Source organism: Manacus vitellinus, unplaced genomic scaffold (assembly GCF_001715985.3).
Source record: "Manacus vitellinus isolate BGI_N305 unplaced genomic scaffold, ASM171598v3 scaffold_33_pilon, whole genome shotgun sequence".
Lineage (NCBI taxonomy): Eukaryota > Metazoa > Chordata > Aves > Passeriformes > Pipridae > Manacus > Manacus vitellinus.
The window spans coordinates 7,531,345-7,548,676 of NW_021940478.1; the positions used below are offsets into that span (position 1 = coordinate 7,531,345).

Genomic DNA, 17,332 nt, shown 5'->3' on the forward strand with positions numbered 1-17,332 from the left:
GAAGTCACCTGAATCTGTCTGTTCTCTTAGCTTAAAAGACAATTTTTTTTCATAATTCATGATCTGTCTTTTGAGGGGAGCAGGAAATGATAGCTGAAGCCTGGGAGACTGATTTGAGAGAAGTGCCCAGCACACAGTCCCAGGTTTGGCCTCAGCTGGCAGCACTGTAAACTGGAGTGGCAGAGGCTGCCAGCTGCCTGCAGAGACATGCATGGGAGCCATGCTGTGTGGAAACAATAAAAATACATTTGCAAAATGAAGTCCTGTGTTTCATTGCCATTGTTTACCAGGGCATGAAGCTACTCCTGTCTAAGAGCTGAAAACCTGGACTAGGCTCTACCCATTCTTGACAATTGGCTTTTTGTGGAACATCACCCTATGCAGAGCCACTCAGACATCAGCTTTCCAGTCAGTTTGCCAGTGCCAACTGGAAAAACAAATCCAAGCACAGAACCAAGGTGTTTGGCCTCTTTTTCAGTTTCCACTTGAGCACAGGCAAATGCTTTTTCCTCTTGCCGATTGCCAAAAGGGCAATGACAACCCATCCAATCAGCATGTTCATAAGTTATTCAATGTCTCTAGTTCAAAGAGTCTTATTCTGAGACACCTAAGTTAGCTCGTCCTTGACTGTCATTTCAGCACGGTCAAGGCACTGAGCATTCTGCAGACATTTGGTCAGTTAGTTCCTAGAGCTCAGCAGTGGTTGTGGGTTGCAGTGGATGTAACCACTCTGTTGAGATGCAAACAGTATGTTCTTACCTGACTACACACTTGAAAGTTAAGTGCTTGAATGAGCTACACACCAGCTACCTCCTACCTATCCTGAGTCACAGGGACCTGTCAACTTCTCTTCAGAGCAGACCAAACTCACAAGCACTCAATTACAAATAAATAACTCTTAGCCTCCTACTAGTCAGATCAGAGTTCAGATAAAAACCACTGTGGCAATCTTTAACATCTTGCCATCCAGGTTCATTTAAATTTGAGATACAGTTTAGCCTGGGAAAAGAGATATGTTTTCAAACTACTGGGCTTTATTGGTGAGTACTCTTTCTCTCTGCCCTCCCCTCCCCCTTACCCCTTCTGTACAAGTATACACAGACAGTGATCTAAGAGTTTGCAAGAGAAAATGCTTTACTTTTTCCTGAAAGCCCTCTGCTGAAGGTGGTGTTTCCCCGCCTCCATGCTGCTGACAAACGCTGATGTAAACACCGTGCATATGCCTGTCTAAAAGGCCACAGGGTTTTTCACGTGAATCCTGTGTTTTTTCCACAAACCCCATTACGTTGTATTTCAGCTTAAAATATAACTCCTTGTTTCTGATTAACCCACAAGGCTAATACAGTCTACAGCAGTAGGAAGAACTACTCAGCAGAACCAAATTTTGAATATAGGTGCTTCTCTGGCATAGAAAAAACCCTTTCAACAAACAGTTGTAGCTGTGGCCGTATTAAAATCAGAAAAACCAATACTGACACAAATATCGTTTGAAAAAAAACCCCAAACTGTTATGCCTTTGGTGTTGACAGGAGTAAAACATGTCATTTACAATGCCACCGAAATCATAACAGGAAGGAAGTAGACCTCAGAAACTATAAACAGAATTTAACAGAGGTAGGAAGTACTTCAAATGCTTTCACATAGTGAGTGACTGTAAAAAAGATACTAAACAGAGAAAATGTTTCCAGGTTTTCTTCTTGTTTGCTTTTTCTTTCCTCCCCACTTTAGGTATCTGTAGTTATTTTGAACAGCAAGAAATGGTGACAAAAGTAAATGCAGCTTTAAAGTCCCCATGTGCAAAATAATTTATGGTACAAATCAACAGATTGATTTTCCTTCCACTCTTCCCTCGGCACCATCCCTCCAAGAGAAATATCTCAATCTCTTTGCTCAGTTAAAATAAGCCTTTCACCGGCATCTCTCTGCGTTCAAACTATGCAAGTTGTGTTTGGCCAGAACTTAGATGGTGCTCTTCTCCTTCCCTCTTCACAGCTACTGGCTTAAAATTATGCTACTTCAAGGAAAATAGTTAAAAGCTCATTCCAAAGCAAAAAATAATAATGCGCCTTGATAGTCAATAGGGGTCTCCACAAAAAGAGAAAATGGCCCCCATCCTCCATTTTCACACACTTCACAAATCTCGTAACTGTATTTCACACCTTGCTTGCTCTGTAAGTTCCTGCACCCAAGGACCCCTCTCAGGACCCTGATTTCCAGTAAAGAGGGGCTTCCTGGTGAATTCACTCCTGTTCAAAACTTTACCATTTTAGTTCACTCTATCATCCTCCTTTTCACCCTTTCCTACCTTTACTCACTTGAAAGTACTCCAGAAATTATAGCAACCAGCAACAACCACCTCCAGCTGCCAGCCCAGCCAATGGCAGTCAGAGGTCCCCACATGCTGGGCTGGGCAGGGGGGCACTAGTTTGGTCCCCAGCCCCAGACGTCCTGGAGGGGCAGGGGCAGAACATTCAGGTACGTGGCAGCACCAGATCCCTGGCTAGAGGGCTCTGCTGCATTGTCCATGGGCCTAGAGACCAACAGCCAAAGGGTAACCTACCTATTTTCCCCTTTTCTACTACCTGTGGCTAATATCGCAGACATTTCTGTAAGCAAAAACACTTACCTTTTGACCTTTCTCTGCACTTTTGGCTTAGAACAGAGTTCCCCATAGACAGCCAGCAGCGCTGCCCAGGTTCATAGTGCAGAACCACGCACGTTATATCTGTCCCACTACTGAAAACAACACATACAAATCGAGTTGGTAGGGAAATAGAACTTTATTCTAAGACATGAGCTGAAGCAATGAGCATATGAAGCAATGACCACTAGAAAAAAATTGAAAAAAACACATCAAATATTTGTATTGTACCAGTTAAATTTGAACACAAATGTCCCTTTCTGTAAAATGTATGCACAGGACAAAAGCATATGCGAAGCTCTGAAGGTCTCCTAGAGCATTGCTTTTGATGTCTAATAAAGAGGTGTCCCCTATGGAAATCCTTAAGCCAGGAAAAAACCCTTCAAGTAACAAAGTTGAAATGATCTGTTGATTCTGCTTGGCACTGTGGAGAAGGAGGGGGATAATATATCCCAGAAGAGTATGCATCTTTAAGATGTATAAATTCAATGTCCCTAGAACACAAGTCTGCTGCCAGATCAAGTACCATTTTTTCTTCCTCATTTAGGAAGTCAAGTGAAGTATGTCTGTTAAGCATAAGGGGATCACATTCTGGATTTAAAGCTGCAAAGAGTACAAGGTCTGCTCGCCAATGAGGAAATGTCATTGACACACATACCCAACAGATCTCTTCTCTTTGTCTTTATAATGGCATCCTATCACTAAAGGTTGAACATTGCATCGAATTCTACAAATGCTGAAGTAAGTGTTTCCTTGACTGTCTTAATACAGGAGGTCAAATGCTGCTCTCCTTGAGCTCTCCCTTCACAGTCATTTCAGTACCACTGGAAAAAAGCTGCAAGTGCACACAAAGAGCAGAGGTGGCTCTGTGTAAGTCAGAGGCAGTGGTTATTTTAACCTGGCTCATGCATGTGACATCAAAAAAGGGGTAGCTGGACCATTTCTGTGCTATTTGCAAGGTCTGCCAACTTCATTCTAATGCATATATACATAAATATACATATGTATAATGCATAGTAGCTTTCAATTATAAGAAAAATGTAATTGATTCTTAAACCTGCTCTTTGGGACTCTAGAATTTTAGTGGTTAATCCACTAAATTCACAGGTAATATGAGTTGAACGGTCACTTTTCTTAACACAGTACCATAAATGCATCACCTCAGAAATTGTTATCATGGAGGCCAATCCAAGAAAAACAATGGCAACAAAAAAATTCATTGTCAGGACAAATGTCAGTCAGGCATTAAAAAAATATGTCTCTGAAGAATTGCATTGTTTTCAAAAAATACACTGAAATATTCTATACAAGAATATAGACATCACACTTACGAATCTAAATTTATAACCACTAACATGTATTAGCTGTTCTCAATAAACATCTACATTTACTACCCATCTACAGTAGCTACAGTTTCAAATTGGGAACACCACAAATTTATGTACTTTCCCTGAGATCAGTAATCCAAAATAAATAGCCCTGCAAAGGTAACAGTGTAAACTCTGGATTGATGTCTTCGGTAAGTATCAATCCACAAAATCCAAGAAGAACATTAAGCAAACGTAAACAGCAATCATTTTGTCAGTTTTGAATTATTCTCAGCAACAGTGGAACTCTATGTGAGACAGAGCATCCAAATGTCGAAGACACGTCATTTTTATTGTACAATATAGTTGTCCTAGTTCACTTTCCTATCACTGAACCCCTGAACATATCCAGCTGTGATGTGGATCTCCAAATCGTGACCCAGATCTGCTCCTCCACTCTGCACAATCTTTACAGTGCCTTTAAAGACACTCTTTCTGAGGATCTTATTCTTGAATAGAGGAATGACGAATAGATCTGTGATAATCCTCTGGACTAGTCACAAGTTCTGGTAAATCATAGCCTCTCAGCAGATGTCCACTGTTTTGTTGAGCAAAGTAATACAGCTGCCTGGCAAACATTGGTTCAACCTTAAGAACAGACAAAATGTTAATCAGACATGTGACAAAACCTCATGCTCCTCATCTTGATTATTTATGGTAGTTTTAAGTTGAAAACAAGGCCGGACAAAACAGTTCTGCTTACCAGAATGGGAAAACTATTTCAGTGGTCTCACTAATCTCTATTTTAAGATAGGTCTTGCCTAGCCTAGCCCAGCTCTGCTGCCGAGTGCCTTACTACCTGCACACACTTCCTTACCTCCACAGCCTTCATTTAGATGGGCATGTACCAGTGACACAGATGACGCATAAAAAATTGCAGTCCCTTAGCCAGCCCCAGGGTGTGAGTGGTGCCCACAAGACACACATGTCCATGGCTCCCTGAGGTGTTTAAATACATATGCAATATGTCAAAAGTCTTGTCTGCATTGGAAAGTACTTTGAGGACTTAACTTGAAATGCTGGAGCCCTCAGGTAGACTGAGATACATGGCCAAATGACTGTTTGAAATTAGACTTCAACCTAACACCAAGATTTCTCTTGTTTCTCTTCATTCAAGCTCTGATGAGGAATCTGCTCAACCATCAAGTGGGATTTGTATGATTTAACACTGCCTTCACTTGTGCCTCTTCAGAAATCACCATTCCCCCTCAGGGCTTTGGGCTCTGACTGCAAATACTTAAGCTGTACACTGAGAACTAATACCTGAAGCTCTCCTTACTCTCAGGGGGCAGATAGGCTGGATGACACTTCTCCACAACCCTCTTCTGCTGGTCAGCCAGTCCTTCCACATTAAGAATGGGCACCATTTGGAAGGAAAACTATGCCATAGGGGAGATGGAAAGTCAGCAGGGCAGGTGAGCTAGACAGCTCCCATGACATGTTTGGTGGGATGGTGAAGCCCCATGAGCCCACGGGCCGGGACAGTCTAAGAGGTTGAGCAGGCTGAGCAATTGGTAAGGGGGAAGCAAAGCTCTAGAAAGAGCAGGAGATAGAGGCTCATAGAGAAGATGCCAGGACAGGAGATGGCTAAGAGGGCTGGTGAGAGGAAGGAGGGGTGGAAAGCTGGAAAGCCAAAACAGGAATGAAAAGAGTTTAGGGAGAATCAGGGACAAGCAGCTATCTCTAACCAGCCATTGCACAGGTCAGGATGGAATTTGTGAGCTTCCCAACTTCCATCCCAGAGAACTGCTAGGCAGCAGTGTGGCACCATGAAAGCCATGCAACTAAGGGAAGGCCACAGCTTATGATAAAAGTCTGACTATTGAAGGGGCTACTACACTGTCCCTCTTCTGCTGCTACTGAAGAGGCTTTCGAAAAAATTAAGAGAGACACTGGTTTTCTCCCCAAGGATGCAATAAGCTAAGCCTTGCCACTACTGTGTGCATTATCACCTCTCTTGTGGTTTTATGGGCCGATACAGCCAATTCAGAAAGTACCTGGTCTCAGTCTCCGTCATCACCCTCTCTCAGAGAGCATCCCGAAACACTAGCTTTGAGTGTGTGTGAACTGTGGTCAGTCAGCCCATGAGTTTGCCAGCTACCTGAACCTTGAAGCTGCACAGGCTGCATCTCATTAAGGGCTGAGGTCCCTGAGATGCAGGCTGGGATTCTGGAGCACCTTCAGGTGCAGTGGATGAAAAAGCACCATGTCCTGCACTGGCCAGGCAGTGCACCGAGCTGCGCAACTGGTCTGGTGATAACAACACAGCCCATCAGTTCCAGGGTGCATTTCAGCTTTAGGTATTGATGGGATTTGCAACAGATCACAAATGACACACTCTACAGAGAGGGAAAATGAGGTGCTCTGCCCTACTGAGGGCTACTGGTCAGTCCTTGGCAGATCTGGGGATTAAACCTTGCTGTGGATGGTGCCAGATTTTCAAAAATTTATTACCTCCCTCAAAACATACATGACGTTCAAAAGCCTGACTGGCAGAATCATATCCTTGAAGAAGTATGTTTCTTTTAGGTAAGACAGAAATCCTACTTACATGGGCTGTAATTAGTTTCCTCTGCCTCTGTGGATCTGGAAATTCCTCCCCAAAGCAAAGAGCAACCTGGTATCTCGGCAGTGGACGTCCATGGTGAGCAAAGGCTTGTAGCTCTGGAAAGAGAGAAAGTACTGTGTTGTGGAATAATCATGGCAGGAAGGTAAGCACCATTCAGCTGCTCGTTCACTCCTGCCCCAGGCATGGGGGAGAAAAACAGAATGGCAAAAGTAAAAAAAATTGTGCCTTGAGATAAAGACAGTTTAATGGGTAAAAAGAAGAATAAGAAAAAAAAACACAAAACAAAGAAAAATGGGTGATGGAAAAAGCAGTTGCTCACAACCAGCAGACCGATGCTCAGCCATTCCCCAAGCAACAACAACCTCTGGCAAATTCCCCCATGCTCTGTTTTACTGCAGAAAACAAGGTCATATGGTATGGAATATCCTTCAACTTGGGTCAGCTATCCTGGCTGTGACCCTTCCCAGACTCTTGTCCACCCCAGACTGCATGCTGTGAGGACAGAGTGAGAAATAGAGAAAACCTTGACATTGCACTTGCACCGTTCAACACTAGCTACAACATCCCTGTGCTATCAGCACTGTTTTGGTCACAAATCCAACCCATAACACCACATGGACCTCTATGAAGAAAATTAACTGTATTCCAGCCAAAACCAATATAAGCTGGTAAGACAGGCTTTGTGAATGACCCTTGGAACACAATGGGAAAAGATAAAGTAACTTCAGGGGAGGACGAGAGAGGTCAGGAAAACAACAAGAAGTAAAAAGAAGACTGATTTTGGAGACTTTCCCACAGATCAGGGGGAGCTAGTTACAACACCGTAATTTTTCTGTTTGTTTTGTCTCACAATTAATTTCATATGCACAAACCTTCCAGTTAGTACTTCTATTGGACCTCAACAGCAGAACCCCTGGAGCAGTAGCTGGGAACCAACAGCAGGACTGAAACCAATGGCTTAGTAGAGCCAGAGACTCAAAGTACTGCCAGGCATGAAATTCAGGCACAGCTAAACAGTCACGGAGCCACTGCCACCACTGTGTCTACTGGAGGACACGGAGGTAACAAAAGGTAACAACTGTATTTAAGCCATGTACCGAGCCAGCAAAAGAGCCTGTGTCTTCTGTGCTCCTGCACTCTCTTCACTAACTCATAACCTTGTGCAAAGTGAAGTGGTCAAATTATATTATTATTCCAATAGTCAGTGTCCCCTATGAAAGACGGTGGGGGAGGCCTTTATAAGGTACTTGCACTCAGAAGAAAATCACCAATGTTGTGGACCAAACATTGTGTTTTAGACGCTGCATTTCCATCCACTAAAGAGAAAATTCCACCTAAAGCAATATCCTTGCTAAACTCTGTGTTAAGTGCTGTACTTCTAGATAGCTGACTGGTAAAGATTTCGTTTTAATTTATAACCCTCATCATGCTTTATGGGAAATTAATATTAAACCCAATGTATTATAAAGAAGCACCCTCCCTGCTACAGAGGGAAGGGAGAGTCTTTGAACTTAACATGACGGACGCATCTTTTCCCAAAATACACCCCTGCCACTTCTACTCTAACTGTGAGCTTTTCAGGACAAGGGTGTGAATTCAGTGGCTACCATAATAGCACCCCAACCCTGGCTTGGACTACTGGTGTTATTAGTAGGGTCAGTTATACGAGTAAAACAATGGGCATCTCACTTGAAACATGGAATAAAGCATAGTTTTCCCCAAAGTCTCCCCAGAATTCCTGAAAAGTGCTATGAACTTTCTGGGGGTATGCCAAGAGAGAAGAGCTATTTTCCCTGGGACCCTGCTTCCCTCTGTGCTGCCACAGGACAGAAAAGGAAGATCCACCCAAGACTAGTCCAACCACACTGCTAATAGGGAATTTCTTTCACCTTCCTCTTTCCTGTTTTATGTGGCCTCAGCAACTCTCCAAATCCTGAATACCTGTGGGAGTGACCACAGCATGGACCTGGAGAAGAAAGCCCATTCCCACCACCAGGATAATCATGGCTTGAGGTCATCCCCACACTTCTCTAAAATTCTCCACTCACTCTGTCTCCCTTTCCAGGCCCAAGTGCATCCTCCAACACCAAAGGGCTCCCCATGTGACTCCCCAAACCTTTCCCATCTCCTGATATTCCAGCTCCATCCACCTCTCCTTCCGCCAAGCCAACCCTTCTCTGGTTGCCACCCTCACACTCCAAGTTCTCTTCCTCTGTCCTCCTACTCTCCAAGCAGCCCAATTTCTGCATTTATGATGCATTTATCTCTCTCCCCAGAGATCATTCCCCTGGTTTCTCATTTATTGTCATTTCAGCTTTCTCAGCAGTAGAGGCTTCTCAACTCAGCTCCAGTGCAGCTTGCATCACAGGGTCCAGCTCCTCAATGGTTTCTTAAGAGCTGCAGTCCATAGCAGTTCTGCATCTGTCCCTTTCTCTGCTGTTCAAGATTCTCTCTTCTGGCAGAGATCTCCTGCCTCTCTTCTCAAGGGAAATCCAGCTTCCTAAGGTGGGGGAATCCCTAAGCTTGCTTGCAGTCTGGGACCTCAGCACATTCAATTAACATGCAGATGTGATACGCCCATGGCAAGTCACTTACAAACCCATCCGAGCATCATCACATGCAAAAACTCACTTTGCACACACCACAGACTGTAACTTCAACCACACGCTTGGGTTTGCACAGGCACTGGTGCATAAGTAATTTAGGAGGGGTAAAAAATAACTATTGTTTGAGCTTCTCTCTGGGGTTAGGTGTCTAAAAAGAGATGTCCTGTCAACCGTTTGGAAGAACCCAGAGTACATCTAAAAAACCACCTGAAGAAAAGGGAAAGGGATTTCCAAAACCATCATCGGGGCAGAATTATACATCTTTAAATTAGCATGTGATTGAAGCCCAAGCCAATACCCTGACCTCAAATTCCCCTTTCTAACTGTCAATTCTCACATTCATCTAAGATTTCTCTCTTTAAATGCATTTTCTCTTGATGGTTTTTCTAGGACCATGCATCAACTCTGGAACATAAAGTATGCTAAAGTTGCTGGTTTAGGTTTAGTTTGTTGTTGTTTTTTTTTTTAATTTTGCAAGGCATTATTCCCCTTAGAGTGTCATGCTGGTGCTGATGCTCTGTTCTAGTAAGGAAACACACCAAATCACGGCCACGCAATTCACCTCTAAGTGATGCCAGAAATGTCAAAAAAGGGCCAATGTGTATTCCTACTGCCTAAGCTGTCCTCTGGGACAATTACCATCTCCCACCAGTTTCTCTGGGTGGACAGCTCTCCTCTCTAACTGCTCAGGTGTGCTGGGAAGCAGAGTTGAGGCTTTGCCCCTTCCCTTTGTGGACTGGAAGGAAAAGGCACTGTCCTAAAGCATACCCTTCCCCCCTCTGTACTGCCCTGTTCAAAATCAGACATTTCCACAGAGCTCTGGCAAGGTAATGCATCTCCTTGCTCAGCATATTAGGCAATCCCAAAATTTCAGAGCTTCTGAAATCCTTTTTACCTCCAAGATATCTTTTAAACACTGGCACAGACTGAAAAGAAGGCTTTCTACTGAAATTTGTATGCCCTGAGCAAGACCTTGCTCTGAGTCAAGTTGAGAGCAGTGCAAGTGCAGATTACAGACCTATCCAGGACTTAGACTAGCAGATCCAAGATCAGGATCCACTTGGCCATGTCACTCAATCTAAGGAAAGACTATTTTGTTAGGTTGCTCCTTATGCTTCTTATAGAAATGTGGGAATTGGGTGTCACCAGCCAAGCATCAGTTCACTCCTGCTGGTCTGTTCAGGGGCATTGAATGTGCACACAGCGCAGAAATTAACAAGACTATTCAGAAGTCAACCACCTCTTGACTGCACTTGCCCAGAAGAATTAAGGGGTAATTCATAAGGTAGCATGAAAAGAGCACTCCTGTAAAGCTGATGTGAACAGCGACCAGGTGACATCTCCAGAAACAATATCAAAGCCATAGTGGGAATTACCTGCTAAAAACTGCTGAGTATCAAAGAGCTTGCATGTTTGGTCCCGCTCCAGCTTGTTGGGTCGGTCACTGCAGAGTGCCAGAGGCCCATCCCAGTAGATCCTGCTTTGGCAAAGTCTCTTAGCGTAGAGGCCATCAGGTGCCATCCACAGTATTACTCCTCGTTCCAGGTGGTTCAGTAGTTTTTCTATATTCTTCCTCTGGCCATTATCCTCTGGATAAGGGAAGATAACTTGGTCCAGGCTGCTGACCTCATAACTTTGGCCATGGGATATCCTACAACCTTCAGGACTAGAAGTTGTCACCTCCTTTACCAGTATTTCACGGTAATATAAGCAGATGTGGAGTCGGCAGTCTACAAGGAGAAACAAACAAACAAACAAACGAGAATTACTGAGGTACATTAGGATGGATGTTTTATGCTTCAGATCTGTACTAAGGCCCAGAGACAAGTTTGCATGAGATTTCTGAGCCTGGTGGTCAGCACCACCCAGAAGTTCACATTAACAAAAAAAAAATATAAAGAATATAAATACTGAGACTTGTTGTGCATGATAGCATTAATGCTCTCTCATTGTATTAAAAGGGCTACTGACATGTGGGAATTTGGTAGGAACTAAAATCCCACAAACTTCACATTTCCGTTTAAAAGGAAAAAACTGCACACAAAAAGTTGATGTTTGTCACATTTTCCAAGTTCACAATTAAACCCACCAGCTCAGTACACTTCCTCAGATTTAATAAGGAAGTAGCTACATTTCCTCCCAGATTTTGCATAAAAGAGGCTTCTGCACAGGGGACCTGCAAACTTGCACTCAGCTGCCTGAAGAGACTGCTGGCTCCAGCTCCAGCAGGGCTGTACCCAAAATCCCCAGCCTTACTTTCAAATGGCCATTTGGTCAACTTGGCTGACTCCTAAGAATTCACATAGCACCGAAAATATATAATAATATAATATATATTATATATATACACACGTGTGTGTGTGTACAATGTATTTTATATATACACACAAACACACGCATATATATATACATTCAGGTGAACAATCCTGCTCAAGAAACCTGCCAAGCACCACATTACAGGTTTATCCACTATTCCCACACCTTTTTCCCAGTTCCCCAGCATCTGGACATCTGCAAATCTGGTTGAAATTACTTCCCTTTTATTTCCTGAATATCTTTTTTTTCCACCTGCAATAATGAAGCAGAACAAAGCCAGATGGCAACAGCAGGAGCACAATCAAGCACCCATTTTTGTAACACCAATTTTTGTGGGGGCTCCTCTCAGATGAAAAACTGAGCCTTAAGTCACTGACCCCCCAAAATTTCCAAACGCCCCTGGGAAGGCCTGATTTGGTGTCTCACCAAAGCAACCCAGCATTAATATTGTGAGCCAGTGAAGCACTTCCATTAATTTGAACAACCTTCACCACTTGGAGCTGGGGCTAGAGGTGCTTAAGTACCCTGGAAAACAGAGGCTTATCACCATACACCAAATTCATGGATTAAAGAAGTTTCTTTTTTTTTTTTCCTTCTTTTTTCCTTTCATCAGAAAGGAGAGATGGTTCCTAGACAAGTCAAGCTGAAAGTCGCTTGTCAAGTTCCCCAGGAAGCCTGGGGGTTACAGACCTTACCTGACAGGGCGAGGGCTTCACCAGACCTTATGCTTGGCTCAATCGGGATGCCAGGAGTCTGGGACTCAGGAGGAGCACAAGCATAAAAGGTTCCTGTCACCTGACAACCTGTTTTCACAAACAAAAGTCAGTGACAGCGGCCTAAATCCTGAAAGAAAAGCTAGGGCAGAGATCACAGCAATGCAAAAGTGAGTTTTTCTGGGCCCCAACAGGAACTCTCTCTCCTTCCCCGTCTTCTGAAAAAGGTCCTATTTCCCAATTTTTCCAGGTATGCCAACTCTACCAATCACTCCAGATGTTACTTGGACTGTGTTTGTATTTGGGTCTGCATGAAATATTTCAGCATTACCTCTAGTCCTTTTCCTTACCTAACATGTATTAGAGAAATAGTTTATATTGTTAACTAGACTAGTGCTCTTATAAGTCACCTGTATAAAACAATCCATTTCGTATAAGGAATTTTACTAGGGATGGGTATAACAATAAAGCTGGGATTAACACTGTTTAAATGTAGATAAAGAAAAACGTGCAGCAGAAGATTACTGGGGTTTTATTACCAGGACTCCCATCAGATGTTCCAATAGATGCCTTTCTCTAAGTGCATTATAACATGGGCAAGTGATGTTTTTCCTTGTTTCATTATGTCAATAAAAGTCTCTGGAGGATGATGCAAGTGAATTGCAGACAAGTACCCGCTACCTTTCCCAGTGGCAGAACCCAGCACCATCAGGAGCTGAAGCGATGTGGATAAGAAACACCCACATCTCCTAACGTGCTTTAGAGCCCAATGAGAAACCCAATACCAGCCACTACCAACTGCCTCCAAATTCAGCAAAGCATCCAAGCATGTTTAACCGCTGCAGAGGATGTACTTCAGGGCAGAGTTCATTATGCTTGCTACACTGATTTCTTTATTAGCAAATAGCTCAACTAAAAGCAAAGGATTCTGCCTAATAATTCCAATATACTGCCAGCAAAAGTTGTAGTGCACTGAGAATTTACTTTTTAACAGATCTAAAATTTTCTCTGCGCCAAAACCTCTAGAGAGCTGTCCTCTGAAAAAGTAGCACCTACTCTAAGAAGTCCTTTTTTGCTTTCCATCCTTTCCTGCCCTTCTGAACCAGCTGCTTCTCCTCACAAAGCAAATGCCTGCATTCTCAGGTGAGTTATCCTAGAGGGGTCTACAGCACATGGTTCACTTTCTGTTATGTTTTATTCCCTGCAGGCTTCAGCATTGCCAATTTTCACAATTCAGGCTTTTTCCTAAGGATGCAGAGCTTGAAAAGCCATGATTATGTTAGGTTCTGGTACTGTGAGATCTTCAGGGAAGGGAACGCTCCTTTATTCTTCTTCTGCTGTGCCAGCCCCAAGAGAGTCTCAATCTATGACAAGTTGTCCCACTGCTGCAGCACTAAAATAAAGTAATAATTCCAGCTTTCTTCTCAGTAGAATAATGCCAGTCTAACCAACAAGGCTGGAGGGAAAACCTCAGTGACATGTGCCTCAAAAAGTCCGAAATCAGAAAGAAAAGCTAAAGAACATATGTTCCCATTTGGGTACTTCTGTGGGAGTTGGTTGCCTTCTTTATTGCTCAAGGCTTTTAAGACAGCTGAGGACTTTGGGGGCTGATTTCTAGCAATTCAGAGGACTGTGTAGCCCACACCTTACACATAGGATGGCAGGAAATGCAAGAGCCCAGACAAAGGCTCTTGCCACGGACCTGTGCCTCTCTTAAGGGAACTCAACACTCCTCTCTGTCCGCTTCTGTGAATTCCAATCAAAGCCACAAGGAATAAACCTGAAAACTGAGGTTCCTCTAGGTGACCAACCTCAGCAAGCAATCCTAAACAGGGGTGTCTTACCATTTTCACAGCCGGGCCCTTGCCAGTGATGACTGCGAGCTGGGAAAGGGACGCTAGCGCACTGGTAGGGAATGTCGGGATGCGGCTGCTCCGGGGCAAACTCCCTCCAGTTCCGTTCATGGGGTACCATGTAGTTCGGTACCTATTCAATTTAATGAGATTTTTTTTTAGTAGGCAGCTGTCAAAACTAATGCTGTGCTTTGCATCAGCTTTCATATCTAAGCTCCTTGATTTTCTCTGCCAAAGCTCATGGAGGTCTAAGCTTTGCCCAGGCTACACGAATGGCATTTTGCCACCACCACCAATGAGGCTTTCAAATGAGTTTCCCACCACTGGTGTAAATAATAAGTGGAGTGGAATAACAAAAGGCAGTCAAAGCACTGCTGGTAAATGTCTGCTTGAAAGAGCAAGGCTTCATTGGGTGCTTACATTCTGGCATCAACAGAATGGCAGTGCACTAGTATCTATCGTCCAACAGAAAAGAGCCATTACTCCGGGATAAACAACACCAAGGGAAATCAATTGCCCTGTGGCCTCATCTGACATTAGAAAAGTTGCTTCTCAATTTCTCAGTTTCCATAATAAAGTTTCTTCACAGAGAGAACTAGAGATCCCCACCAGCAAGGACAGACATAGCACATAGCACAGAAATTATGTTGCTCAATGCAGAAGTACCAAGCAAAACACTTAACTAATGCCATACCTGGGATGGTAGTGCAGTGTAAGGAGACGTTATTGGAAAGGGATGGTTCATCATTAATGGCTGCTCCTCCATACTGATCTGCTTTGCACCTATGTTCACCAGAGGGATGAAAATAAATTATGTCAACCACATCTGAAGAAACCTGAAATCAGCACACTGAAGACAAATCCATACAACCTGCCATTGAACAAACAAAGGACCAAAATGCCTTTGGGACCAGTTTCCCAGTGCCCTCTTGCAGGCAGTCTGTCCCATTGGGTTCCCCACGGAACAGTGCTGCCCAGCCATACCTAGTGCACAATGATGCCAAGCCTTTGCATCCTACAAGCCCTGCCTGGCACCAAGGACTTCCTGGAGAGCAGACAGTGCCCCTGCCTCTGCCCTGGAGGCTGCAGGTTGGGCATCCCTCTCTTCCAGCTCTTCTCCCTGCACTAGTTACTGATTGTCTGCCTCAAAACACTCTTCCCTGTATTCAGAACCTAGATCCTACATGCAATTTTTATTTTTTTTTTGCCTGTCCCTTGAGCTGCCTGCTTGGCTCTCATTACACAGAACTGGCAGGGAGGCTCCAGCTAAAAGAGTAATTCCTTCAGTGATGTGCAGGGTGCCTGTCTGCATCTTCTTGCAAGGGCTCCCTTTCAGTGCTCTGACTTAAATGCCAGCAGTCCTCCTGTAGACGCAGGCTCTAAAGTCATCAGAACAAGCTGCACTTGAGCCCTCATTTTGGCTCCTTAAAAGACTTAAAAAGTCTGCAGGGCCATTCCAGAAAAGCACACTTCAGTCCTCATATGTTTGCAATGAGACATATTCACACTCTGTTACACAGGGAATTTGAGATGCTTTACCTTTTTTAGCTCCTTCTGGCACTATTCTGTACACTTTATAGGGATCTGAGATGTCCAGCTGGCTTCTCTCCACCAATTCTTCAAAGTCGTTGCTCTTGTTCAAAGCACACCTTAATCTTGTCTTCCAGGTAGGGGGATCTGGTTTATCAATGCCCTCTCTGAACTTTCCTTTAAAAAGAGCCCAAGCCTGGAAACATTTCAGATAATCAAAAGAGCAAGAAAAAGAAAAAAAAAAAAGAAAGAAAGAAAAAAAAAAGAAAAGAAAAAAAGGAAAATCAACTACAAAGTACAATGCTTGAAACAGCCTATATGTGTGTGCTTATATGTGCATGAATTTACTCCCTATAGGTTTAGCCTAAAAAAAACCCAGTATGGTAAGGTAGGAAAAACAGTTTAGCAGGTGCAAGAAAGGGGAGAAAACAATCCAAGACGAATGTGGAAAAAGATGTGCTGCAGTCTCACCAGCACTTAACTCCACACAGAGAAGCGCAAAAGGGGGGTCTGTCCCACAAATACAGGGGACACCAGGGCACAGTCAGGGCCACCAGCCAGGCAGCTGGCAGCAGCAGCCAATCAGCAGAACCAGCCTACAGAAGAGGGTGTCAAGGACAGGATGGTGAGGGGCATCGCAGAGCCTCCAGGCATCCCTCTTGCCCCGTCTATGTTCCACAGTCCCAACCCCAGGCCGAGCCTTACCTTAAAGAGGGCAGCATCCTCCTCACGGTTGTAGTCCTGTTTGCCAGCATGCTTCCAGGGGATGCGGAAGATGCTCTTCTCATCGTTCTCCCACACCAGCCCGGGGTACTTGCCACTGTCTATCTGGTCGATCAGCCACTGGCGGAGTTTCCCGTTGCCACAGCTCACTGAGTTCATCCCGCACTCGCCCGGCTCCAAGTTCATGCCACTTGTGTCAGAGGTTGGGTGGGAGTTTTTGGGGTGCCCCACCGAGCTGACCTCTTTTTGGGGTGCCCCACCAAGATGTCCAAGCACCAGCTCTCTAGGGGGGCTGTGAAGAGGGAAGAAAAGGGCAGGATGGGAGAGAGGAAATCCCACAGGTCAAGTGCTGTGCAAAGTCCTCACCAGCAGTCCCTAGTCCCTGATGCCACACATACCACACCAAACAGCAGCTACAGCATGCAGGGGGGCCCTGGGGGGCCAGGGAAACATGGTACAGAGCCTCAGGAAACTGGGCACAGCCCCCCACAGCTCTCCCCAGGCACTGCTCCCACCGCAGACTTTGACAGACTTCCCCCTGTCCCGACATTGTTTTGCATGAGTATACATCAGTTTGAAATTTTCATTGCAAGTGACTTAAGGCACAAAACCCCTTGTCCTGATCACAGTTCAACTGGGGGGTTACTTTCCAACCAAAAGAGGAAAAAATTGCATAAAAATGTATTTGCAAATGACAGTGCACATATGTGACATTAGACACATGCACACAATTTGGAGGGCTCCACATGCAGTTATGATTTATATGGCATCTATCTATAACATCAAAGTAGTTTTCACAAGTTCCCTTAAGCAAGACACAGTTGAACACATGATGTCCTATACATATCTACCCCTCCAACTGCTCCCAGCACTCATACATAGCAACATTCAAATCTATACATCACATATACCTAAAATTGGAAAGATGGCAACCCACGGAGCCTGGCATAAGGGCACTGTCCCCAGTGACGTGGGAGCTTGCAGCCCACGACGGAGAGGTGCACACAAGCACAG

The 17,332-nt window shown here is 44.3% G+C and overlaps 1 protein-coding gene across 1 annotated transcript; it reads right to left on the reverse strand.

Annotated features, from left to right (window-relative positions):
* Nucleotides 1-3,697: 3,697 nt before the first annotated feature.
* Nucleotides 3,698-16,535, reverse strand: IRF4 (interferon regulatory factor 4). The gene is made up of 8 exons (XM_018076859.2): nt 16,301-16,535; nt 15,605-15,791; nt 14,760-14,848; nt 14,057-14,198; nt 12,195-12,302; nt 10,560-10,913; nt 6,560-6,672; nt 3,698-4,596 (listed from the first exon to the last, which is right to left on the reverse strand). The coding sequence occupies exons 1-8, from the start codon at nt 16,502-16,504 to the stop codon at nt 4,453-4,455; spliced, it is 1,341 nt and encodes a 446-aa protein (XP_017932348.1). The 5' UTR covers nt 16,505-16,535; the 3' UTR covers nt 3,698-4,452.
* Between the last annotated feature and the right edge of the window lie 797 nt (nt 16,536-17,332).

What these genes read in the sequence shown, in the direction of transcription:
- IRF4 (XM_018076859.2), bottom strand. Translation starts at nt 16,504, where the DNA reads ATGAACTTGGAGCCGGGCGAGTGCGGGATGAACTCAGTGAGCTGTGGC. An exon ending in AGGATGCTGCCCTCTTTAAG is followed by an intron (nt 15,792 to 16,300) that starts GTAAGGCTCGGC and finishes AAATGTTTCCAG; the next exon opens with GCTTGGGCTCTTTTTAAAGG. An exon ending in AGGGCCCGGCTGTGAAAATG is followed by an intron (nt 12,303 to 14,056) that starts GTAAGACACCCC and finishes TTGTGAAAACAG; the next exon opens with GTTGTCAGGTGACAGGAACC.